General features: G+C 43.2%; 2 protein-coding genes across 6 annotated transcripts in view; one reads left to right on the plus strand and one right to left on the minus strand.

The window, feature by feature from the left end:
• LOC118373378 (coiled-coil domain-containing protein 85C-B-like) overlaps window positions 1-10970 on the plus strand; it is a 116557-nt gene extending 105587 nt beyond the window's left edge. Inside the window, exons 4-7 of one of the 2 annotated variants that reach the window (XM_052471344.1) lie at window positions 1423-1518; window positions 2224-2325; window positions 8260-8323; window positions 8452-10970. In XM_052471344.1, coding sequence (XP_052327304.1) covers window positions 1423-1518; window positions 2224-2325; window positions 8260-8323; window positions 8452-8579 — 390 coding nt within the window. In that variant the 3' untranslated portion in view covers window positions 8580-10970. Of the gene's footprint in view, window positions 1-1422; window positions 1519-2223; window positions 2326-8259 lie in introns of both variants that reach the window. The other variant, XM_052471345.1, reaches the window with a different exon arrangement.
• Window positions 10971-11475: 505 nt separating this feature from the next.
• LOC118373375 (cyclin-K-like) lies at window positions 11476-22663 on the minus strand. 4 transcript variants are annotated; one of them, XM_035759486.2, is made up of 10 exons: window positions 22495-22663; window positions 21914-22143; window positions 21031-21112; window positions 17989-18120; window positions 17345-17468; window positions 17195-17252; window positions 16390-16559; window positions 15829-16055; window positions 15393-15495; window positions 11476-13004 (listed from the first exon to the last, which is right to left on the minus strand). In XM_035759486.2, exons 1-10 carry the CDS (start codon window positions 22501-22503, stop codon window positions 12472-12474), a joined length of 1668 nt encoding a protein of 555 aa, XP_035615379.2. In that variant the 5' UTR covers window positions 22504-22663; the 3' UTR covers window positions 11476-12471. The 4 variants fall into 4 exon arrangements, with proteins under 4 accessions (XP_035615379.2, XP_035615377.2, XP_035615380.2 ...); XM_035759484.2 differs by having other exon boundaries at window positions 17336-17468; XM_035759487.2 differs by having other exon boundaries at window positions 17336-17468; window positions 21914-22199; window positions 22495-22662.
• Window positions 22664-25981: the final 3318 nt, after the last annotated feature.

Below are 25981 nucleotides of genomic sequence, written 5' to 3' on the forward strand. Positions count from 1 at the left end.
TTGGTGGTCTCCCACCAGACAACTAGTCTCTCCTCTCAGGGCACGGTTGGTGGTCTCCCCACCAGACTAGCTAGTCTTTCTCCCTCTCACACTGTTGGTGGTCTCCCCACCAGACACATCTCACCCTGGGCACGTTCTGGTCTCCCACCAGAAAAGTCTTTCTCCTCTCAGGGCATGTTCTCCCACCAGACAATGTTTTACTTTTTGTGGTCTAGACAACTAGTTATAAGGAAGACTAATTGCAGGGCACGGTTGGTGGTCTCCCCACCAACTAACTAGTCTTTCTTTCAGGGCACGGTTGGTGGTCTCCCCACCAGACTAACTAGTCTTTCTGGCACGGTTGGTGGTCTCCCCACCAGACAAACTAGTCTTTCTCCTCTCAGGGCACGGTTGGTGGTCTCCCCACCAGACTAACTAGTCTTTCTCCTCTCAGGGCACGGTTGGTGGTCTCCCCACCAGACTAGCTAGTCTTTCTCTCCTCTCAGGGCACGGTTGGTGGTCTCCCCACCAGACTAACTAGTCTTTCTCCCCTCTCAGGGCACGGTTGGTGGTCTCCCCACCAGACTAACTAGTCTTTCTCCTCTCAGGGCACGGTTGGTGGTCTCCCCACCAGACTAACTAGTCTTTCTCTCCTCTCAGGGCACGGTTGGTGGTCTCCCCACCAGACTAACTAGTCTTTCTCCCCTCTCAGGGCACGGTTGGTGGTCTCCCCACCAGACTAACTAGTCTTTCTCTCGTCTCAGGGCACAGTTGGTGGTCTCCCACCAGACTAACTAGTCTTTCTCCCCTCTCAGGGCACAGTTGGTGGTCTCCCCACCAGACTAACTAGTCTTTCTCTCTCTCTTTCTTCAGGGCACGGTTGGTGGTCTCCCCACCAGACTAACTAGTCTTTCTCCCTCTCAGGGCACAGTTGGTGGTCTCTCCACCAGACTAACTAGTCTTTCTCTCCTCTCAGGGCACGGTTGGTGGTCTCCCCACCAGACTAACTAGTCTTTCTCCCCTCTCAGGGCACGGTTGGTGGTCTCCCCACAAGACTAACTAGTCTTTCTCTCGTCTGAGGGCACGGTTGGTGGTCTCCCCACAAGACTAACTAGTCTTTCTCCCTCTAGCAGGGCACGGTTGGTGGTCTCTCCACCAGACTAACTAGTCTTTCTCCTCTCAGGGCACGGTTGGTGGTCTCCCCACCAGACTAACTAGTCTTTCTCCCCTCTCAGGGCACGGTTGGTGGTCTCCCCACCAGACTAACTAGTCTTTCTCTCCTCTCAGGGCACGGTTGGTGGTCTCCCCACCAGACTAACTAGTCTTTCTCTCCTCTCAGGGCACGGTTGGTGGTCTCCCCATTAGACTAACTAGTTTTTCTCCCCTCTCAGGGCACAGTTAGTGGTCTCCCCACCAGACTAACTAGTCTTTCTCCACTCTCAGGGCACGGTTGGTCGTCTCCCCACCAGCGAGTCAACCCCGGTAACAGGCTACCTGTCCTGTGTTCAGAAACCAGAGGCTGTGGTCCACGCCATGAAGGTACGACAACTTCACATTATCTCTCACAGCACATCAACTACAACAACAACAACAGCTCTCCTCATGATAATTCTACAACAGCCATATGCAACAGGCAGACCCCAGGCCAGATCCGGACCCAGAACGAGGTCAATACGGACGTCGGGTCCCAAAATTCGTTTTTTTTTTATTTTATAATGGAATTCAGTCGGGATTCAACTCATAGTGTCATATGAACACACATAAAACATGAAAAAACGTGTGGAATTGCAGGTTATTAGCTTTAAAACTGCATTTTTTTTTCTTTCCACCAATAAGACGGCTGTGAACAGTCTGAACAGTTTGGGGTCACGTGGGTTGTGAGGTGGGGGTTTGTTTCTACGCCGATAAATTACAAAATCCATCCGGACCTTTGTCACCTAGGACATTTGTGTAACTGGGCCTTCTCAAAAAATGAGTATCCCTGCTCTACAATCTCAATGTCACAGGTAAAACACCAACGTCAGAGCAGGCTGGAAAAACACAGTGACAACACAGGTATCTTTTGGTTATCACTACGGCAACAGCTTCCATGGAACGACACAATATTTACATCTTTACAGTTATTCCGAAAATAAGCGAAAGGAATAAAACAACAATATGTACATAACTGCCAACTGCTTTAAACAGCGACTCACATTTATTCACTAACTTGGTTTCATGATCATATATGCCTGATTGTACCAGGTGTTGGAGGTGCACGAGAACCTGGATAAGAAGCAGGTCCCAGAGGACTACGAGGAGGATCTGAGTGAGAAGGAAAAAGCCATCGTTAGAGAGATGTGTAACGTAAGTAGGATGTATAACCCTGAATGCTGATTATACCACGGTTATGACAAAACATGTGTTTTGTACTGCTCTAATTATGTTGGTAACCAGTTTAGAATAGCAGGGACTTGTGGGGGACTTGGCCTCAGGGACTTGTGGTATATTGGCCATATACCACACCCCCTCTGACCTTATTGCTTAAGTACTGTACCAGTCAAAAGTTTGGACACACCTACTCATTCAAGGGTTTTTCTTACATTTTTTACTATTTTCTACACTGTAGAATAATAGTGAAGACATCAAGGTCCTTCTGTAGCTCAGTTGGTAGAGCACGGCGCTTGTAACGCCAGGGTAGTGGGTTCGATTCCCGGGACCACCCATACGTAGAATGTATGCACACATGACTGTAAGTCGCTTTGGATAAAAGCGTCTGCTAAATGGCATATATTATTATTATTATTATTATCAAAACTATCACACATATGGAATCGTGTGTAGTTGCTCTTTAATTAAGTTGCACACCTAGCAAGAGACAATTTGGCTTGCAGTGTTTCTGTAATGTACAATGTAGGCCGGATGGCAAAGTTTTCAAAAACAAATTTCCTCCCAATTGACACCACTCATCATGATATCATTCTGCCTACTTTGCAGTCAACATTTAATGGGGAAGTATTTTTGAGAAAGCCTAGAAATGCAACACGATGACTGAATTGCACATTGCAAAGATTCAACCAAGATTTTTGACCTTTTGCAGTGCCTGGTTTGCATACCCATGTTTTGCCTTAGTTAGCATTTACTGGTAGATATAAGTTGAAAGGCCTTTCCTACCTACCCTACCGGCTACCGGTGTCATTATTCTGAGAGCTGCATCATGTGACATCCAGCTGAGAGCTGCATGCTCTTGCTGCCTGATATTTCTCTGAAACTGGACTATATTTCACTTTGTGTAGGCTACTTTGTGGATGATTTCTCTATTGTACTGCATAATTGATACAGAGTGTACCTCCACTACACTACATTCATAAGCATCAAGAATACGCAATGCCCACTGCATAGAGCCTCCACTACACCACCGGTTGCTCCTCTGTGTCTGTGTCCCATCCTGGAGCGGTGTTCTAGTTGGAATATTTTATAAGAGGATCTCGCAGCCCAACTGTCAGAGCAATTCATCTCTCTGAGCAGGCAGGGAAAAGAGCAGAGCACCCCTCCTCTCCTCTTCTCCTCTTCTTCCCTCCATTATTAAAAAAATGCCTACTGATTAGAGAGAGAGAGACACAGAGAGAGAGAGAGAGAAAGAGAGACACAGGGAGAGAGAGAGAGACACAGAGAGAGAGAGAAAGAGACACAGAGACAGAGAGTGAGAGAAAGAGACACAGGGAGAGAGAGAGACAGAGAGACAGAGCGAGAGAGACAGAGAGAGACACAGAGAAAGAGAGACACACACAGAGAGAGACACAGAGAAACACAGAGAGACAGAGAGACACAGAGAGAGTGAGAGAAAGAGACACAGGGAGAGAGAGAGACAGAGCGAGAGAGAGAGACAGAGAGAGACACAGAGAAAGAGAGCCACAGAGAGAGACACAGAGAGAGACACAGAGAGAGAGAGACAGAGAGAGACACAGAGAGAGAGAGAGAGACACAGAGAGAGACATAATTCTATGTGGTTACAGGGTTAATTCCGCATGGTTACAGGGTTAATTCCACATGGTTACAGGGTTAATTCCATGTGGTTACAGGGTTAATTCCACGTTGTTACAGGGTTAATTCCGCATGGTTACAGGGTTAATTACACGTGGTTACAGGGTTAATTCCATGTGGTTACAGGGTTAATTCCACGTTGTTACAGGGTTAATTCCACGTGGTTACGGGGTTAATTCTGTGTGGTTACAGGGTTAATTCCGCATGGTTACAGGGTTAATTCCATGTGGTTACAGGGTTAATTCCACGTTGTTACAGGGTTAATTCTGCATGGTTACAGGGTTAATTCTGTGGTTACAGGGTTAATTCCACATGGTTATAGGGTTAATTCCACATGGTTACAGGGTTAATTCCACGTGGTTACAGGGTTAATTCTGTGTGGTTACAGGGTTAATTCTGTGGTTACAGGGTTAATTCCACTTGGTAACAAGGTTAATTCCGCATGGTTACAGGGTTAATTCCACGTGGTTACAGGGTTAATTACACATGGTTACAGGGTTAATTCTGTGTGGTTACAGGGTTAATTCCGCATGGTTACAGGGTTAATTCCATGTGGTTACAGGGTTAATTCTGTGGTTACAGGGTTAATTCCACTTGGTAACAGGGTTAATTCCACATGGTTACAGGGTTAATTCCACATGGTTACAGGGTTAATTCCATGTGGTTACAGGGTTAATTCCACGTTGTTACAGGGTTAATTCCACGTGGTTACGGGGTTAATTCTGTGTGGTTACAGGGTTAATTCTGCATGGTTACAGGGTTAATTCCATGTGGTTACAGGGTTAATTCCACGTTGTTACAGGGTTAATTCTGTGGTTACAGGGTTAATTCCACTTGGTAACAGGGTTAATTCCACATGGTTACAGGGTTAATTCCGCATGGTTACAGGGTTAATTCCACGTGGTTACAGGGTTAATTCTGTATGGTTACAGGGTTAATTCTGTGGTTACAGGGTTAATTCCACTTGGTAACAAGGTTAATTCCGCATGGTTACAGGGTTAATTCCACGTGGTTACAGGGTTAATTCCACATGGTTACAGGGTTAATTCTGTGTGGTTACAGGGTTAATTCCGCATGGTTACAGGGTTAATTCCATGTGGTTACAGGGTTAATTCTGTGGTTACAGGGTTAATTCCACTTGGTAACAGGGTTAATTCCACATGGTTACAGGGTTAATTCCACATGGTTACAGAGTTAATTCCACTTGGTTACAGGGTTAATTCCACTTGGTTACAGGGTTAATTCCACTTGGTTACAGGGTTAATTCCACTTGGTTACAGGGTTAATTCCACTTGGTTACAGGGTTAATTCCACTTGGTTACAGGGTTAATTCCACTCGGTAACAGGGTTAATTCCACTCGGTAACAGGGTTAATTCCACTCGGTAACAGGGTTAATTCCACGTGGTTACAGGATTAATTCCACTTGGTAACAGGGTTAATTCCACATGGTTACAGGGTTAATTCCACTTGGTAACAGGGTTAATTCCACGTGGTTACAGGGTTAATTCCACGTGGTTACAGGGTTAATTCTGTGGTTACAGGGTTAATTCCACTTGGTAACAGGGTTAATTCCACTTGGTAACAGGGTTAATTCCACATGGTTACAGGGTTAATTCCACTTGGTTACAGGGTTAAAACAGTAACAACTCAATGGGTTAAGTTTAGGTTTTCATTCCGAGGGGTTAATGTAAGGGCTATGGGTTGGGGATAATATTAACAAAATAATTCAAAACAATGTGCTGTTTCCATCAAATATGATTAAGTCCTCTCCCTGCTTGCTGGAGCATTATGAGCTGCAGTGGCACTGTGGTCTAAGCAGCGCGCTCTGGCTCCGAGCCTTATGAGTTTCACCCGGTGCTGTGCCATGGTTTTTTGGGGGGGAGGAGAGGGAGGTGAATGCTGAGGTAGGCATATATATCCACGTCCTCAGGGCATATTCAAAAGTTTTTAGGGACCAGACTGTGATGTGTCCTCTATTATCTATGGGGCCCTGGGGCCTGTATTATCTATGGGCCCCTGTGTCCTGTATTATCTATGAGGCCCTATGTCCCGTATTATCTATGGGGCCCTGTGTCCCGTATTATCTATGGGGCCCTATGTCCTGTATTATCTATGGGGCCCTGTGTCCTGTATTATCTATGGGGCCCTATGTCCTGTATTATCTATGGGGCCCTATGTCCTGTATTATCTATGGGGCCCTATGTCCCGTATTATCTATGGGGCCCTGTGTCCCGTATTATCTATGGGGCCCTATGTCCTGTATTATCTATGGGGCCCTGTGTCCCGTATTATCTATGGGGCTCTATGTCCTGTATTATCTATGGGGCCCTGTGTCCTGTATTATCTATGGGGCCCTGTGTCCCGTATTATCTATGGGGCTCTATGTCCTGTATTATCTATGGGGCCCTGTGTCCTGTATTATCTATGGGGCCCTGTGTCCCGTATTATCTATGGGGCCCTATGTCCTGTATTATCTATGGGGCCCTATGTCCTGTATTATCTATGGGCCCCTGTGTCCTGTATTATCTATGGGCCCCTGTGTCCTGTCTTCTCACACACACAGAGATTCCTTCAGGGATTCAGTTAGTGAAAGACCAAGTGAGGACAGAGAGATTCCACCGGGGGTTCAGTTAGTGAAAGACTAAATGAGGACAGAGAGATTCCACCGGGGGTTCAGTTAGTGAAAGACTAAATGAGGACAGAGAGATTCCACCGGGGGTTCAGTTAGTGAAAGACTAAATGAGGACAGAGAGATTCCACCGGGGGTTCAGTTAGTGAAAGATGAAATGAGGACAGAGAGATTCCACCGGGGGTTCAGTTAGTGAAAGATGAAATGAGGACAGAGAGATTCCACCGGGGGTTCAGTTAGTGAAAGACTAAATGAGGACAGAGAGATTCCACCGGGGTTCAGTTAGTGAAAGACTAAATGAGGACAGAGAGATTTCACCGGGGTTCAGTTAGTGAAAGACTAAATGAGGACAGAGAGATTCCACCGGGGTTCAGTTAGTGAAAGACTAAATGAGGACAGAGAGATTCCACCGGGGTTCAGTTAGTGAAAGACTAAATGAGGACAGAGAGATTCCACCGGGGTTCAGTTAGTGAAAGACTAAATGAGGACAGAGAGATTCCACCGGGGGTTCAGTTAGTGAAAGACTAAATGAGGACAGAGAGATTCCACCGGGGGTTCAGTTAGTGAAAGACTAAATGAGGACAGAGAGATTCCACCGGGGGTTCAGTTAGTGAAAGACTAAATGAGGACAGAGAGATTCCACCGGGGGTTCAGTTAGTGAAAGACTAAATGAGGACAGAGAGATTCCACCGGGGGTTCAGTTAGTGAAAGACTAAATGAGGACAGAGAGATTCCACCGGGGGTTCAGTTAGTGAAAGACTAAATGAGGACAGAGAGATTCCACCGGGGGTTCAGTTAGTGAAAGACTAAATGAGGACAGAGAGATTCCACCGGGGGTTCAGTTAGTGAAAGACCAAGTGAGGACAGAGATGCTTTTCCTGCACATAGTGTTTTGGGGGCATCAACATCAAAATGATTGAATTTCTGCTTCTGTGTATAAAAAAAAGGTTGCATAACATAACTTATTTGTTTGTTTTCTTTTTATGTGTGTGTGTGTACGTGTGTGTGTGTGTGTGTGTACGTGTGTGTGTGTACGTGTGTGTACGCGTGTGTGCGTACGTGTGTACGTGTGTGTACGTGTGTGTACGTGTGTGTGCGTACGTGTGTATGCGTACGTGTGTGTGCGTACGTGTGTGTGCGTACGTGTGTGTGCGTACGTGTGTGTGCGTACGTGTGTGTGCGTACGTGTGTGTGCGTACGTGTGTGTGCGTACGTGTGTGTGCGTACGTGTGTGTGCGTACGTGTGTGTGTGTACGTGTGTGTACGTGTGTGTGTGTGTGTGTGTGTACGTGTGTGTGCGTACGTGTGTGTGCGTACGTGTGTGTGCGTACGTGTGTGTGCGTACGTGTGTGTACGTGTGTGTGCGTACGTGTGTGTGCGTACGTGTGTGTACGTGTGTGTGTGTGTACGTGTGTGTGTGTACGTGTGTGTGTACGTGTGTGTACGTGTGTGTGCGTACGTGTGTGCGTACGTGTGTGTGTGTGTGCGCACGTGTGTATGCGTGTGTGTGCGTACGTGTGTGTGCGTACGTGTGTGTGCGTACGTGTGTGTGCGTACGTGTGTGTGCGTACGTGTGTGTGCGTACGTGTGTGTGCGTACGTGTGTGTGCGTACGTGTGTGTGAGCAGGTGGTGTGGAGAAAGCTGGGCGACGTGGCAGGATCTAAGCCGTCTATCAGACAGCATCTCTCTGGTAACCAGTTCAAAGGCCCCATGTAGTCCATAGCAACCAGAGAGGGAGAAAGAGAGAGAGACCTTCCTACATGCTCTCCATTCCTACTACCTACATTACCCATAACACCATTCTCCCACTGACTATAGGTCCCATCACCCACCATTCTCCTGGGATATGTGACTGGACATCATACGACCCAGGAAAACCACAGAATGGACCTCTCCATCTCTCCCTCACCACTAGTCAACTCCCCATACACACACATTTCGTTTGAACTTCCAGTGTTGTTGATAACTGGCAGCTAGTTTCTCTGATTTGCCACTTTCCTTGTATTACAGATTTTAGGGTTATAGTTAGACAGACTTACACTTTACACAGTGCTGATGACTATTACAGACCAAACTCTCATGTTGTTTTGTTTTATGCTAAAAAAAGACAGAAACTCAGATGAGAGCTATAGGATCTCTAGGATGTTGAAGTGACGCTGTGATAATGTCAGATATGGTTACATTTTGGGTTACAAGTGTCTCGTATTGGACAAATCTATGATCAGCTTCATCCACCTTCAAACCTGATCTTGAGCCTTTAGAGGTAATGTACAGAACTGACCATGGATCAGTGTCCAGGAGCAATGTCACCCCACTCCTTCATAGTACTTCCCAATAAAAAAAAAACAGCTAGCTCCTCTGTTAGTTCTGCTTTGCCTATATCTGGTTGATTAGCATAATTAGCATTAGCTAATGCTAGCCTTAGCGTAATTAGCCTTAGCTAATGCTAGCTTTAGCAGAATTAGCATTAGCTAATGCTTGCTTTAGCAGAATTAGCATTAGCATCCAAAGTGTTAATACGTGATACCCATTGTGATATGATACATAGCACCCTATGCTCATAAGAGAAGTCTATTATTAATACAGTACTATTATAGAGATCACTTTTAAAACTAGTGTAAAATATGTAAACAAAAAAAAACATAGCACTGCATTGTTGTTGTTATCGTTTATTTTGAGCTTTTTGTTTTTTATTATTATTCTAGCGTGGCCATGTGTTATAAACGGACTGTTTTGTGGGTTTTATGTTTTACAAAAGCACACAACTGAACAGGGTTCTTTCTAAGGTAACCAGTCATCTTTTTACTGTAGTTCGTTGAAACAAATGATTACTTTATCTCCCCTGTAAACATATCAAGGCCATTTTAAATCTAAACCGTCTCAGCCAAGAGTCAATGTTTTTTTTTTTATTACTAAAATGTACAAGGTTGTGTCTGCTCTAAGACAATCATGTTTCTCAGGTTGGGAAATAACGAGAGCTTTCCCCCGACCCTGTGGCTCCTCTGTGGATATCGTGGGGATTCTTTGTTGACGTTTTGCCAGGCTGCCTGTGTGTAACAGACTGATGACACCTGGTTACTACAGGGTTGGAGACTGCTGAACACATTTTATTGCATTCATTTTATATGAAATAATACGTTTCATAAATCTCCATGACAGAATGTTTCAGAAATGTTCTCTGAAACTTGAAGGATTTTATGCTACTGTCATAAAGGGTAGATCAGACTAATTTGGCTATTGCATTAATCAAACCACTGTACAACACAGTATTTTAATTGAAAGCTAAGAAAGTTGTCAAATAAATGGAATGCTTTTCATTTCAATTAGCATAATATGACTGTGTTTTTAGCCATGGTGCATACTGCAGATGAGTTTCAGCAGTGGACTGTGCATGTTTTGTAGAAAATGATTTCTGTTGGAATGTGAGAAAGAGCAAGTCTTCCCTTGGATGCTTTTGGATACAGCCACGTTTTAAGGAATTATAATGATGTCAGATGAAATAATAAGTACTGTTATGATCAAACTGTTCAAGGCTATTTATTGCCAGGTGTTTCGATTAAAAAAGAAAAATGGGGAGAGCTATCCAATAATAGGGCTGTCATGTGATTGGCCAGTTTAAGATTTTGACCAATCAGGAGATGTTGATTGGTATCCAGGTCTTTTGATTGGGCAATTGGTAATGATTGACAGCTCAAGCTCTCCTGGCTCTAGTATTAGTTTTTCCAAATTAGAACATTGAGGCTTCTGACCGTACATTCTTACGATTCGTCCTCCTCGGGTTCTCTCTAATAGGGTCTACTACAACAACAACAAAAAGAAAATGAAAGTATGGATTTTCAAAAAGTGTCCTTTTTTTCTAGGAACAACTGATTTGAAGCTATGATGATATAATGTTATGATGATATAATGCTTTTCAGTCTGGCATTTTGATTTGAGATGTGCCACATTTTTCTCTGCATGGGATTTTGAGTTGGAACCTGTGTTTTGAACTTTGTTGTATTTTTCTAATTCTGTATATATGTGCTAAACTAGAAGTCATGATGATCCTAGAACCTAGTCTGCATCTCAAAATAGCAATATATTCCCTAGTGCACTACTTTAGACCAGTGCCTTGTGCTGACCCTGGTCATATGCAGTGTGCTATATAGGGAATAGGTTGTTATTTCAGACACAGACCCTACAGTGTTTAATGCAAACTATTCCTATAGCAACTAGCATGAATGTAAACGTTTTTTTCTTCCCATGGTGATAGTTAAAATTAAAATTAAAAAAGTAATTGAACTAGGTCACTTTTAGATGATTTTGAGAAAAAAAATAAACAATTACTCTCTTTGTAATTCTGTTTCTTCTCTGAATTCATGTGTGAGGAAATGCTGACTTGAGCTGAACTGATAAACGCATACAGTACGACACCCTCCCATACTGAAGTGACAGGAATTCAGAACTTGAGCAAACCTGCACTCTGCTGGTTTATATAGTGAATGATCAATGTACTGTATTTTATTTCTGAGAAACTTAACATTTCAAGTTGGATAAACGGAATGGGACTGACAGTATTGGCGAAAACCTTGAAAGTGGACACAGATACAGAGGATACAGGTTATAACCACTGGTCAGTGAATGTGTGGGTGTAGTTTGCAACGGACACACAAGTTTCTATTGGACATATTCTAGTAGGTCCCTCCCCCGTTCCGTTTGGTTCCTTCCTAGTGAATACACCCCCAGACACACATCAACAACAACATAAAACACTCAACACTAGCCTCCATTAGCAGGGTTGAGGAACGACTCATGGCAGTAATAGTAACACTGGCTAGACTAATAACACTACACAAACACTCGTTTCAAAGTAAGAGAAATTGATTTTATTATCCCAAGGGCCTACGAGACATAAAAGTGTGTGTGTGTGTATAGAAAGCACAAAATAGTTTGTTAAAGTAAAGCCTAATTAAGGCACTATTGATATAAGCATTCTGAAAAGATCCCATCGCTCAGATTTCACATGGTAAAGTTGATCATTATGTACAAATACACCCCTGGCTGTCCAGTGCTCTATCGTCCTGCTGTTCAGATATGGGCTACCAACGTCTTTCAGTTCATGTCTCCTACAAGTAACAGTTTAAGTGCAATTACTGTAATAATACAGGGTACATCCAGTCCAATACATTTGACAGATTAACCAATAATCACACAGCTAAATTAAAATAATAAGGGGGGGAAAATAAGTTTGGTATTTTCCGCGATAAACCCAACTTTGTTTTCCACACACACAAGGTAAAGTTATCACAATATTGATTACTGAAAATATTTTATTTTCACACAGACAAAAAATGTAAGCAAAAACAAGCAGCCTTTTTGTAGCATTAACCGGACCATCAGTCTAAATATCAATTGTATTTCCTTTCAATTCATCTCAAAATATGTTCAACCATGTTAAGGATTCAATATCATCTGCCTCCTGTTTTCTCAAAAGGAACCCTTTGGAATGTGGAACTGATAGAATCTCTACAGAATGCCTGTTCAGATTCCAGGGATCATAAAGCTTTACATGTATGGGATTACACAACGCCTCTAAGACAATGTACAATAACAGATCGCTCCTTTATTTGTTAAGATCTCCAGTGGACTCCAGAGTCGTACTCATTAGGACACAATGTACCAAACTGTTTTGCAACAGAAAGCCGAAAAGGGAGTAATTCTTATTGGACAAGTTCAGATAACCAAACTGAGGGACTTTCTTCTGTTTGGTGCCTAATGAACACGACCCAGGACTGCAACAGGAACAGGACCGCTAAGCATCAGACATTCCTCTACTTTTCTTCCACATTTCTCTTCCTCTCATCTCATCCATCCCCCATGATTCATGGGCATGCCAGGGGGTGGCAGGGGCACCTGAGGCTGGCCTGGTGGCAGGGGGTACACCCCAGGAGGCATACCCATCCCTGGAGGGGGCATGCGTGGAGGCGGAGGGGGGTACTCAGGGTAGCTGTGGTTGTAGCCCGGTGGAGGGTATGCTGGGGAAGGAGGGGGCAGGTTGGGGGGTGGGTAGGCGCTGGGTGGGGGGCCAGGGGGTGGGGCGTTAGGGTAAACGTGAGGGTGATAGGGCATGGGGGGACCGTAGTTGGGGGGCATGGGGGCATAGGACGGTTCCCCTGTCTTCATTATAGACTGTAGGCTCTGGAAGCCTTCCCCTGACATGTAGGAGCTAGAGGTGGACATTCCCATGATGTAACTAGAGGGAGGAGGAGGAGGGGGGCGGTGGGGCAGGGGAGGGGGCTGGTGGGGGGGTGGGGCGTGAGAGGGGGGAGGGGGAACGGGTTCAGTCCCCACGGCTGGCTCTGCTTCAGGAGGGACCGGTGGTGCTCTACGATCTATGGAGAGAGACGGAAAGAAAGAGAGAAATCATGTCATTTCCAACTCCACTAAACAAACCATCCTAATCATAGGTTATAATTCCTGTTCAACAAGACCAAACGGTTGAGACCTGAAAACATCCGACACACTTCTACCCAGACAGTCATTCCTAGTATTCCCAGAGTTTAGACTTTACACTCCCTGCGGAGTACTCGTTACAACAGTAATCAGATTGGTCTGAGAGAGCGAGGCAGGAGGAGGGGGACTGTTCTGACTAGGCTGGGGGGGAGTTAGTTATGTAAATTGGGATTCTAAGAAGGCCTAACGATTGGAAGTTAGTTATGTAAATTGGGATTCTAAGAAGGCCTAACGATTGGAAGTTAGTTATGTAAATTGGGATTCTAAGAAGGCCTAACGATTGGAAGTTAGTTATGTAAATTGGGATTCTAAGAAGGCCTAACGATTGGAAGTTAGTTATGTAAATTGGGATTCTAAGAAGGCCTAACGATTGGAAGTTAGTTATGTAAATTGGGATTCTAAGAAGGCCTAACGATTGGAAGTTAGTTATGTAAATTGGGATTCTAAGAAGGCCTAACGATTGGGAGTTAGTTATGTAAATTGGGATTCTAAGAAGGCCTAACGATTGGAATGCCTGTTGTGCTTTCTGCTCTTACAGAAAAGCCCTGCACCCACATCTCTACAACTGTCTTTCATTAAACACACCACATAAATATGCCACTTCATCCATCATATAACAACTGACCAGCTATTCTCTCCGATAAGACAAAGATGATCAGAAGCTACTGCTGTTATTGCATATATTTTTTAAATTTCACCTTTATTTAACCAGGTTGGCTAGTTGAGAACAAGTTCTCATTTGCAACTGCGACCTGGTCGAGGTAAAGCAAAGCAGTTCGACACATCCAAGAACAACAGAGTTACACATGGAGTAAAACAAACATACAGTCAATACTACAGTAGAAAAATCTATATACAGCATGTGCAAATGAGGTAGGATAAGAGAGGTAAGGCAATAAATAGGTCATGGAGGCGAAGGAATTACAATATAGCAATTAAACACTGGAATGGTAGATGTGCAGAAGATGAATGTGCAAGTAGAGATACTGGGGTGCAAAGGAGCAAGACAAATAAATAAATACAGTATGGGGATGAGGAAGATTGGATGGGCTATTTACAGATTAGCTATGTACAGGTGCAGTGATCTGTGAGCTGCTCTGACAGCTGGTGCTTAAAGCTAGTGAGGGAGGTAAGAGTCTCCAGCTTCAGAGATTTTTGCAGTTCGTTCCAGTCATTGGCAGCAGAGAACTGGAAGGAGAGGCGGCCAAAGGAAGAATTGGCTTTGGGGATGACCAGTGAGATATACCTGCTGGAGCTCATGCTACGGGTGGGTGCTGCTATGGTGACCAGTGAGCTGAGATAAGGCAGGGCTTTACCTAGCAGAGACTTATAGATAACCTGGAGCCAGTGGGTTTGGCGACAAGCATGAAGTGAGGGCCAGCCAATGAGAGCATACAGGTCGCAGTGGTGGGTAGTATATGGGGCTTTGGTGACAAAGTGGATGGCACTGTGATAGACTGCATCCAATTTGTTGAGTAGGGTATTGGAGGCTATTTTGTAAATGACATCGCCAAAGTCGAGATTGGTAGGATGGTCAGTTTTACAAGGGTATGTTTGGCAGCATGAGTGAAGGATGCTTTGTTGCGAAATAGGAAGCCAATTCTAGATTTAACTTTGGATTGGAGATGTTTGATATGGGTCTGGAAGGAGAGTTTACAGTCAAACCAGTCTATTAAATAGATCACAACATTTCTTTCGCAACTTTGGGGAGAAAACCAATAGATTTGGCTCATGATAAAAAAGTAATTATGTGTGGTCACAGGAACATTTAATGGTCAAAACCTGGTACTTCCACACTACTTAAGCGAGCAGCTTCAATTACTTATTTCACTGAACAGGGGCAAAAAACACAACCAGATTCACAGGGAATACATTATATAGTATGGAGAAGCAATACTCCAAGCCACAGCTTCATACTACTTGTCAAACACAGAGAACTGACACTGGTTGTTGGGGTGGGATTGGCATGGGGTGTGGAGAATGTTTTAGGGGATTTCTCATGTCTCATTGGTAGGAAGAACTTTGGTCCAAATCAGACATTGGGTAATATACCATATTTATTGAATATGATCTGAATAATATACATTTAAATGGTCAAATTGGGTGAAAACAATTATCTTAATTTCTCAATGATCAAATTATAGTTTCGGAATACTAATTGTATCTGTTTCTAACTACAGAAGCGATTTTAGAACAATCTGAGAGGGTGGGTTTTGAAATCTTCTTTCTGGTGCTTTTTGAGGAGGAACGCCCCAAGAGACACTCACCAGGAGGGGGTTGTGAAGTGGGCAGGGGGGGCATAGGGCTCTCCAACCGTGGAATCTTACAACCCACTTGTTCTGGTGGTTTAGGTTCCTCTTTCAGAGAACTCTGAGAAGACAAAAAGAGAGATAGTCACTCACATACACTGCTGCTTCAAGCAGGCACACAATACAAGCACCAAATTTGACCTCTGAGCACTTTAGTTATGGTGAGCTACTACAGAACTATAGAGAAACTATAGAGAAACTATGACGTTAGGTGGTTGAATGATCACTTTTATCCATAGATACTACACACAAATGAATGAATGAATGAGTTAATAATTTATTGAATGAATGAATAAACTGTATTGATCCCCAGAGGGAAAAGTGGGTTTTCTGTATCACCAGCTGAGCTGAAACATCCAGGGACAATGCAGTAAGGCGTACAACACACACTCACATGTGTGCGTTTAAGCTGGCGTGGTGGGCTGCCCTGAGGTGAGTTCTTCTTGGGTGGAGGGGGCGGTGGAGCACCCCCTGGAGGCTGGTCCTGTGGCGGTTCTGGGACTGGAGGAGGGGCAGGGACCGGGGAGTGGGGTGGACCTCTCTGCTTGGTCTCCTGCTCCAGGCCTGGAGGGATGGGAGTCTTCCCCTGGGAGTACAGGTCCAGGATCTGGTGACAGATGTCTGGGAAGAGAGAGATTAGGAGAGGCGAGGTTAGGCAAGTGACTGATAGGGACAATATGGGTCGAATTCTAACTTGATAAATATGCTACACACTGGACATGTTGCATAAATCATGTCAATAAGCAATTTGCTTAGTTATGGGAACAGATCTCAATTTATGATTCAGCCCTACGAGACAAAATAAAATAAATGAAACTGTTACATTACAAATAAATGTTTTTACACAAAGATCAATAACTTCTTCTCTCTCACAATGTTGGAAGGCAGGTCCAGAAAGGCAAATATACAGCATTACATATTCCACTAGATCCTGTCAGAGACTTCCTGTCTATACCTTCTAGCAGCTCCACTGGCACGTCCTGGACAAACTGCTCCCACCATCGCCGTGACGACTGCTTGGACGTCCACTCCTGGATGTCAAACTTACACAGCCGTCCAGCAAGGTACATGACTGCTACAGCTATGATCTCTGGTTCCCACTGCAGGGACAGCATGGTGCACAGACTGGGGAGAGAGAGGTAGGAATAGAGAGAGAGAGCAGTTTAGATGTGGAGGAAAATACAAAGTCGTACAATACTCCTCAATGAATACTGTAAGATGAGAGAAGGAGAGAACCAACCACTGTAAGATGAGGTACTATATATGACAGGAAACAGGAGTATACATAGGAGACCTGTAACAACATACAAGCCTTCAGGTCAGATGTAACTAGAGACACTGTAAGGTGAGGTACTATATATGACAGGAAACAGGAGTATACATAGGAGACCTGTAACAACATACAAGCCTTCAGGTCAGATGTAACTAGAGACACTGTAAGGTGAGGTACTATATATGACAGGAAACAGGAGTATACATAGGAGACCTGTAACAACATACAAGCCTTCAGGTCAGATGTAACTTAGAGACACTGTAAGGTGAGGTACTATATATGACAGGAAACAGGAGTATACATAGGAGACCTGTAACAACATACAAGCCTTCAGGTCAGATGTAACTAGAGACACTGTAAGGTGAGGTACTATATATGACAGGAAACAGGAGTATACATAGGAGACCTGTAACAACATACAAGCCTTCAGGTCAGACGTAACTAGACACTGTAAGGAGTCCAAACTATTGTGTTATGTTTGGCTCACCTGTCGTTGACGAAGGTCCAGGCCATCTGCACCAGCTTTTGAACTTTGGTTTTGTCACCTAGAATGAAAAAAAGACAGTTGGAAATGAAAAGTTGGAAATGAAAAGTTGGAAATGAAGTCAAACTAAGATGGAAACACCACCTTTCAGACCTTTGAGCTGTTTGGCGTAGCGCAGCAGGAACATGTAAGGGTGTTCCACTTGCAGGTCAAACTTGATCGTCTGTAGCAGGATCCTCTCTAGCACCATAACCTCTTCCTGTTGATGGCGAAAATCCTATGATACATCCCAGGACCCAAACAAGAGCGTAAAGTAAGGAAACATAAGGGCTTTTCACACTACTACAAAACAATCTAGCTGTATTGACTTGGCCTGGTTAAGCATCCACCATAATCTTGAAGGTGCATATGGAGGAATGCGAATGTGATGTAATTGTTTTGGTACAACCCAGAGAGTTTTTAAACTACGGCGCGCAACATGGCTCAATGTGCTAATAAATCAGCACAATCTTACTTTTTTTGTTTTTTCAAGTTTACTGTGCTAATGCCGATACAAAAGAAGACTAATGGAGAGCACTGTATAGTACGACAAACGTCGCAAATTAGACATGTGTGTTAAGTACATGAGGGACACCATTTTTATGGTTGGAACTGTGCTGAAAAGGACACTGTGAAAAGAAAAGCCTATTTTCGAGCTAGCACAGTTTCGTTTGGGTTAGCACGTGTGACAAGGTTACCAGCAGGACTTCACTGTACAAACAGAGGAAGAAGAGTGAATGAAGTGAGATATTTCTCACCTTTGGGTCGTCTCCAAACTGTGCGAACTGTACGTCGTTCAGTAAGCTGCGAGCCGTCTTGATGATGTCTTTACATTTCTTAGGGGTCTCCTCCACTTTCCCAGCCAGGAAGAGACAACACGCACCTGTCACCTGGAGACAGGAAGTATTCAGGAAGTATTCATACCCCTTGACTTATTACACATTTTGTTGTGTTACAGCCTGAATTCAAAATGGGTTTAAAATGGTTTTTCCTCACCCATCTTTACACTATACACCATAATGACAAAGTGAAAATATGATTTTAGAAATGTTTGCAAATGTATTGAAAATTAAGTACCTAATTTACATAAGTATTCACATGTTAGAATCACTTTTGGCAGTGATGACAGCTGTGAGTCTTTCTGGGTAAGTCTACAGTGCCTTGAGAAAGTATTCGGCCCCCTTGAACTTTGCGACCTTTTGCCACATTTCAGGCTTCAAACATAAAGATATAAAACTGTATTTTTTTGTGAAGAATCAACAACAAGTGGGACACAATCATGAAGTGAAAGGACATTTATTGGATATTTCAAACTGTTTTAACAAATCAAAAACTGAAAAATTGGGCGTGCAAAATTATTCAGCCCCTTTACTTTCAGTGCAGCAAACTCTCTCCAGAAGTTCAGTGAGGATCTCTGAATGATCCAATGTTGACCTAAATGACTAATGATGATAAATACAATCCACCTGTGTGTAATCAAGTCTCCGTATAAATGCACCTACACTGTGATAGTCTCAGAGGTCCGTTAAAAGCGCAGAGAGCATCATGAAGAACAAGGAACACACCAGGCAGGTCCAAGATATTGTTGTGAAGAAGTTTAAAGCCGGATTTGGATACAAAAAGATTTCCCAAGCTTTAAACATCCCAAGGAGCACTGTGCAAGCGATAATATTGAAATGGAAGGAGTATCAGACCACTGCAAATCTACCAAGACCTGGCTGTCCCTGTAAACTTTCAGCTCATACAAGGAGAAGACTGATCAGAGATGCAGCCAAGAGGCCCATGATCACTCTGGATGAACTGCAGAGATCTACAGCTGAGGTGGGAGACTCTGTCCATAGCACAACAATCAGTCGTATATTGCACAAATCTGGCCTTTATGGACGAGTGGCAAGAAGAAAGCCATTTCTTAAAGATATCCATAAAAAGTGTTGTTTAAAGTTTGCCACAAGCCACCTGGGAGACACACCAAACATGTGGAAGAAGGTGCTCTGGTCAGATGAAACCAAAATTGAACTTTTTGGCAACAATGCAAAACGTTATGTTTGGTGTAAAAGCAACATAGCTCATCACCCTGAACACACCATCCCCACTGTCAAACATGGTGGTGGCAGCATCATGGTTTGGGCCTGCTTTTCTTCAGCAGGGACAGGGAAGATGGTTAAAATTGATGGGAAGATGGATGGAGCCAAATACAGGACCATTCTGGAAGAGAAGCTGATGGAGTCTGCAAAAGACCTGAGACTGGGACAGAGATTTGTCTTCCAACAAGACAATGATCCAAAACATAAAGCAAAATCTACAATGGAATGGTTCAAAAATAAACATATCCAGGTGTTAGAATGGCCAAGTCAAAGTCCAGACCTGAATCCAATCGAGAATCTGTGGAAAGAACTGAAAACTGCTGTTCACAAATGCTCTCCATCCAACCTCACTGAGCTCGAGCTGTTTTGCAAGGAGGAATGGGAAAAAATTTCAGTCTCTCGATGTGCAAAACTGATAGAGACATACCCCAAGCGACTTACAGCTGTAATCGCAGCAAAAGGTGGCGCTACAAAGTATTAACTTAAGGGGGCTGAATAATTTTGCACGCCCAATTTTTCAGTTTTTGATTTGTTAAAAAAGTTTGAAATATCCAATAAATGTCGTTCCACTTCATGATTGTTTCCCACTTCGTGCAACTTCGTGCATCGTGCAACTTTAATTGCTTTGCCACACTTTTTGCAGTATTATTTTAGTGCCTTGTTTTGCAAACAGGATAACAGGATAATTAGGTTAGTATTGTGGAATAACTACAATGTTGTTGATCCATCCTCAGTTCTCCCATCACAGACAAACTCTAACTGTTTTAAAGTCACCATTGGCCTCATGATGAAATCCCTGAGTGCTTTTCTTCTTCTCGGCAACAGAGTTAGAAAGGACGCCTGTATCGTTGTCGTGACTGGGTGTATTGGCCTTTCTGGGGAGTTTTTCCTAGCCACCGTGCTTCAACACCTTCATTGCTTGCTGTTTGGGGTTTTAGGCTGGGTTTCTGTACAGCACTTTGATATATCAGCTGATGTAAGAAGGGCTATATAAATAAAATAGATTTGATATTGACACAGCATTCAAAGTGTAATTAATAACTTCACCATGCTCAAAGGGAAATTCAATGTCTGCAAGTCCATTGCGAGCATTGGAAAACCTCCCTGGTGTTTGTGGTTGAAATTCACTGCTCGACAGAGGGACCTTACAGATAATTGTATGTGTGGAGATGAACACTATTATTGCACACAGAGTGAGTTCGTGCAACGTAAATATAACGTAACTTGTTAAGCACATTTTCACTCCTGATTTTATTTAGTCCATAACGAAGGTGTTGAATAATTATTGACTTGAGACAAACATTTTTCATTTTTAATGAATTAGTAAAAATGTCTTAAAACACAACTCAACTTTGACATTATGGGGTATTTTGTGTAGGCCAGAGACCAAAACATCTCAATTTGATCCATTAGAAATATCAGGCTGTAAGACAACAAAATATGGAAAAAAGTCAAGGGGTGTGAATACTTTCTGAAGGAACTGTACACAATACACAGGTCTCACTCACCATTTAATCCCAGCACAGGTATGCACCACTGAGATTAAAATGTTGACAACATGACTGTGTTCAATCATTCTGATTTGTGAAGGCAAGTACAGCATTGCAAGTCCCTTTGGCTAAGTGTGTCTGCTAAATGTAAATTATAATAGTACTAACGAACATTGCAGAAATCCCTTATGCATAGTGACACCAGTACTGTAAAGGCTATACTCACATATCTGGGGAACTGTTTGAAGGAGTGAAACATGTAGAAGCGGTGGAAGTAGATGATACCTGTTGCCAAGGTGTCATAATGTCTGATAACAGAGTTAAGGGTAAATTCAACCAAACAGGAGGAGGAGGACTTGAAACCATTTTTATAGTTCTATAATGTAAAAACTAGTTGTGTGCTTTTTTTTTTAACCCTAATTGAATATACACTGAGTACAAAACATTAAGGACATCTGCTCTTTCCATGACATAGCCTGACCAGGTGAAAGCTATGATCCCTTATTGATGTCACTTGTTAAATCCACTTCCATCAGTGTAGATGAAGTGGCAGAAACAGGTTAAAGAAGGACTTTTAAGCCTTGTGACATGAATTGTGTATGTGTGCCATTCAGAGGGTTATTGGGCAAGACAAAATATTTAAGTGCATCTGAACAGGGTAATGGTAATAAGTGCCAGGCGCACCGGGTTGTGTCAAGAACTGCGGTTTCTTTCCACGCTCAACAGTTTCCCGTCTGTATCATGAATAGTCCACCACCCAAAGGCCATTCAGACAACTTGACAAACTATGGGAAGCATTGGAGTCAACATGGGCCTACTACATCCCTGTGGCCCAATGAATTGAGGTTGTTCTGGTTGCTCTCAGGTTGTTCTGAGAACAAAAAAGTGGGGATGCAGCTAAATATTAGGAAGGTGTCCTTAATGTTTTATACACTCAGTACACATATATATACATCATTGTAAATATTTATCACTTTCCTTGTGTATGGTTATATATTTTGATATATTGAATGTTAATATTGTGAACCTGTAATATATTTTTGGGTGATGTCACCGAGCACTGCCCCTAAATGAAATGACTTTCCAATATCTAGTGTGTAAAAGGATACAGTCCGAGTCTGGTCCCCACGTCAAATATGAACCGGGCCCCCTCCCTGCGGTACCGGGCCTCTGTGGCTGGGTCCAGGCCCTCGGACTGGGACGGGGTGTGGGCCAGGTCCTTCTTGTCCCAGTACCAGCATGGCTTGATATGGTCCAGGAAGGCTTGACCACTAGATGGGTGGTTGTTTTCCTTCATCTGGAGAAGCGAGGAGGGTGATGGAGCCGCTGAACTAGAAGACTGGCAACCGAGGAGGAAGGGATCATTCACAGCATGAATGAATGGTGTTTTGTCATCTTGGATGAAGAAATAGGGTAACGTTAGCTAGTAAGCTAGCTAGCTAGAGTTATAAAAACTAAACATATCACAAACATATAGTGTTGTAAGCTAGCTAGAAGGATGTTTACCTTTATCATTCTAGCTAGCTTACGAGCTTTCAGGCCGAAGTTGCTAACGTTAGCTAGCTAAGTTAACTTGCTAAACTTAACTTTAGCACTCCCTCGAGAGGCTAACGCCAGCTAATGACATTTCAACTAATCCACACGCATGTCTATCGTACGTGGTCTAAAATCTGAAAATAAGCACAATTACCTTTATCATGTAGACTGAATAATGAGTAACACTATCAACAATCGATTAACTCGTTTTACATTTATATTGAATTAGTCATCGTAACATGGACGCCGCCATTTTGTTGTACGTCAGAAGCCGGCGCGGGGGTTGTATGCGTGCGCAGTCGCGTTTTGGGCAAAATGACCCACTAGAGAGCGACAGAGAACTACTAATGTAGATGACTCTACCAAAGATAGAACGATGAGCCAGATATATCCAAATCGTGTTCCAAATCATGAAAAAAACAAAAAGATAATTAGTTGACACATTGGAAAGAATTAACATTTTTAAAAACTGCGCAAACTAGGAGTGTACACAGTGGCAGAATACCTGATCACTGTGACTGACCAAATTTAAGGAAGGTTTTACTATGTACAGACTCAGTGAGCATGGCCTTGCTTTTGAGAAAGGCCACGGTAGGCAGACCTGGCTCTCAAGAGAAGACAGGTTATGTGCACACTGTCCACAAAATGAGGTGGAAACTGAGCTGCACTTCCTAACCTCCTGCCAAATGTATGACAATATTAGTGACAAATATAGCCCCCAGATTACACAGACCCACAAAGAATTCAAAAACAGTACCCAATTTGGATAAACTCACATGTCTATTGGGTGAAATACCACAGTGTGCCATCACAGCAGCAAGATGTGTTACTTGTTGCCACAAGAAAAGGGCAACCAGTGAAGAGCAAACACTATTATAAATACAACCCATAATTATGTTTACTTATTTTCACTTTTGTGTTGTACTATTTGCACATAATATAACATTAGCAATGTATTTTCTTTTGGAAGTGTATTGGTTACTGTAAATGTTTATTTCACTTTTGTTTATTATCTATTTCACTTGCTGTTCACTTGTTTCCCACACCAATAAGCCCTTACATTGAAATTGTATTGTATAAATGTGAAGCATCCAGTAGCAAGATGGATTTTGTCCGACATTCTGCAAACTTTCTCATTGATTAAACATTTGATCCCAATACAGTTTTCTGTTTCCAAAACTAGAATCTGTAACTAACTGAGTGTACTGCATTTTGTAGACTTTACCCTTTGCCAAAGTTTCATAAAATTGTGTTGTTTAGAAGGAGTGCAAGGGCAAATTTAGTGATTGGACACGGGCAATTCATAGGCGTTCCCTAACGGAAATATGCAAATAAATTACTAGAACGCGCCAATAGGATCTCACTAGCTCGTGCTTGGCTCTGCCCACTTCTCTTGTTCTGCCCACTATGATTCAGTTGCTCCCATTGGAAACGACAGGTTCTGGTTAATCTTGAGTCAGTTATACAAATCTTTGCCTTTACTTTTCTATGTGGAGGAGCCAAGGGGTCAGTGTTCCGGTTCTTGAAGTACCGTTTTTGCTTCGGTACTGCAGTTTAACTGACGCCTGGCCCAGAAAGACAAGAAGGCGACACAAAGCATCCATTGAATTATTCAAATAATTGTCGCTGAGGCCGATTTTTTCCGTTACTCACAAAATTTTAAAATGGTATTTTCCTCCGGTACACTGTCCTTCTCTCAGCACATATCAAAGCTGCAGGCTAAAGTTAAATCTAGACTTGGTTTCCTCTTTCGTAATCGCTCCTCTTTTACCCCAGCTGTCAAACTAACCCTGGTTCAAATGACCATCCTACCCATGCTAGACTGCTTGATACGTGCTAGATACGTAATTTATAGATCGGCAAGTAAGGGTGCTCTCGAGCGGCGAGATGTTCTTTACCATTCGGCCATCAGATTTGCCACCAATGCTCCTTATAGGACACATCAATATACTCTATACTCCTCTGTAGACTGGTCATCTCTGTATACCTGTCGCAAGACCCACTGGTTGATGCTTATTTATAAAACCCTCTTAAGCCTCACTCCCCCCCTATCTATCTACTGCAGACCTCCACATACAACACCTGTTCTGCCAGTCACATTCTGTCAAATGTCACCAAAGCGCACACATCCCTGGGGTTGCTCCACTTTTCAGTTCGTTCCTGCTAGCGACTGGAACGAGCAGCAACAAACAGTTTTATTCAAAGACTCAATCATGGACACTCTTACTGACAGTTGTGGCTGCTTTGCATGATGTATTTTTGGCTCTGCCTTCTTGCCCTTTGTGCCCAACAATGTTTGTACCATGTTGTGCTGCTACCATGCTATGTTGTCATGTGTTTCTGCCTTGCTATGTTGTTGTCTTATAGGTCTCTATGTATTTTTGTGGTGTCTCTCTTGTCGTGATGTGTGTTTCATCCTATACACATATATATATATATATATATAATTTATCTCCCGTCTCCGCAGGAGGCCGTCATTATAATTAATCATTTGTTCTTAACCGACTTGCCTAGTTTAATAAAAATAAATTAAATCCTATGTCTCCCGTGTTTTTTGACGAAGTGATGACGTCGTCGCAACTCACGTTGCTCCCTGTGTGCACTGTTATAGCGTTCAAAACAACTGGGGACTGGGAACTCGGAAATCTCTGACTTCCGAATTCAATGCGTTCACGACAACTGGGAACTCAGGAAAAAACGAGCTCTGACTGGGTAAATTCGTTTTGAAAGGTCATCCAACTCGGAAATCCAAGTCTGGCCTCTTTCTTTTGCTCCGACTTTCCGACCTGAAAAACACTGACGTCACGATTTGACCTCGTTTTTTCCCCAAGTTCCCCAGTTTTCTTGAAAGCATAATGAGTGCTCGTGAGCATGTGATGTTGGTCCGTATAACCGGATGCAACCCGGATATAGACGGTCCATGAATCGGCGTATAAAACCTTAGTAGATTACCTTGAAAACAACAGGTCGGACATTTTGGACGCGGTCTCCAATTCTTATTATACCTCAGTAAAAGGAGTTCAATGGTCAGTCCGAGTTCATGAATGGATGGATACATGAAAAAAATCCATCAGTGGCCACAGCCCCGCCACTGTCCAGAAGATGACGCTGTTTTGCATGTAATGGCATGTAATGCTGGTATACATTCGTGTCTCAATATTAAATGATAACAGCTAGCAAACAATGTAAATAAAGTAATTGCTTGCGTTAATAAGCAGCATACTTGACTCCTCCCTGTCATATTATTGTTTTGGTACATTTTATTTGAGTAAGGTCATTCCAGAATGCAGAATGCAGCAGTTTCACCCTCACTCAGTGCCTTCTGTGGCGGAAGGGCAGCCAGAGGAAGCACAGAGCGTAGGCATCGTAGATCTTCTTTTGTTGCGAGTGATTGGCTCAGGGTGATGTCACTCACGGGACCTACTAGGAGAGCACGCTGAGGGCCAGGGAGCTTCTGCCCCATTGGGTGCTGCCATAGAGTTACATTGGCAGTGCCCATCCAAGGACGCTCAAAGTCACAGATAAGTCAGCGTCTTTTCTCCGGTAACTGTGATTGGACTGATGCGTGTCAGCTACATTGTTTACCACGGCCTACTGAAAAGTTACTACGCTGATTATCGCCTAGCAAATCATTTTCAAAT

The sequence above is a fragment of the Oncorhynchus keta genome, chromosome 19 (genome assembly GCF_023373465.1).
Source record: "Oncorhynchus keta strain PuntledgeMale-10-30-2019 chromosome 19, Oket_V2, whole genome shotgun sequence".
In the NCBI taxonomy this organism is placed as follows: domain Eukaryota; kingdom Metazoa; phylum Chordata; class Actinopteri; order Salmoniformes; family Salmonidae; genus Oncorhynchus; species Oncorhynchus keta.

What these genes read in the sequence shown, in the direction of transcription:
- LOC118373375 (XM_035759484.2), bottom strand. An exon ending in TCAAACAGTTCCCCAGATAT is followed by an intron (nt 18,121 to 21,030) that starts GTGAGTATAGCC and finishes TCCTGTCTCCAG; the next exon opens with GTGACAGGTGCGTGTTGTCT. An exon ending in GCCAGCTTAAACGCACACAT is followed by an intron (nt 15,496 to 15,828) that starts GTGAGTGTGTGT and finishes TTGTCTTCTCAG; the next exon opens with AGTTCTCTGAAAGAGGAACC.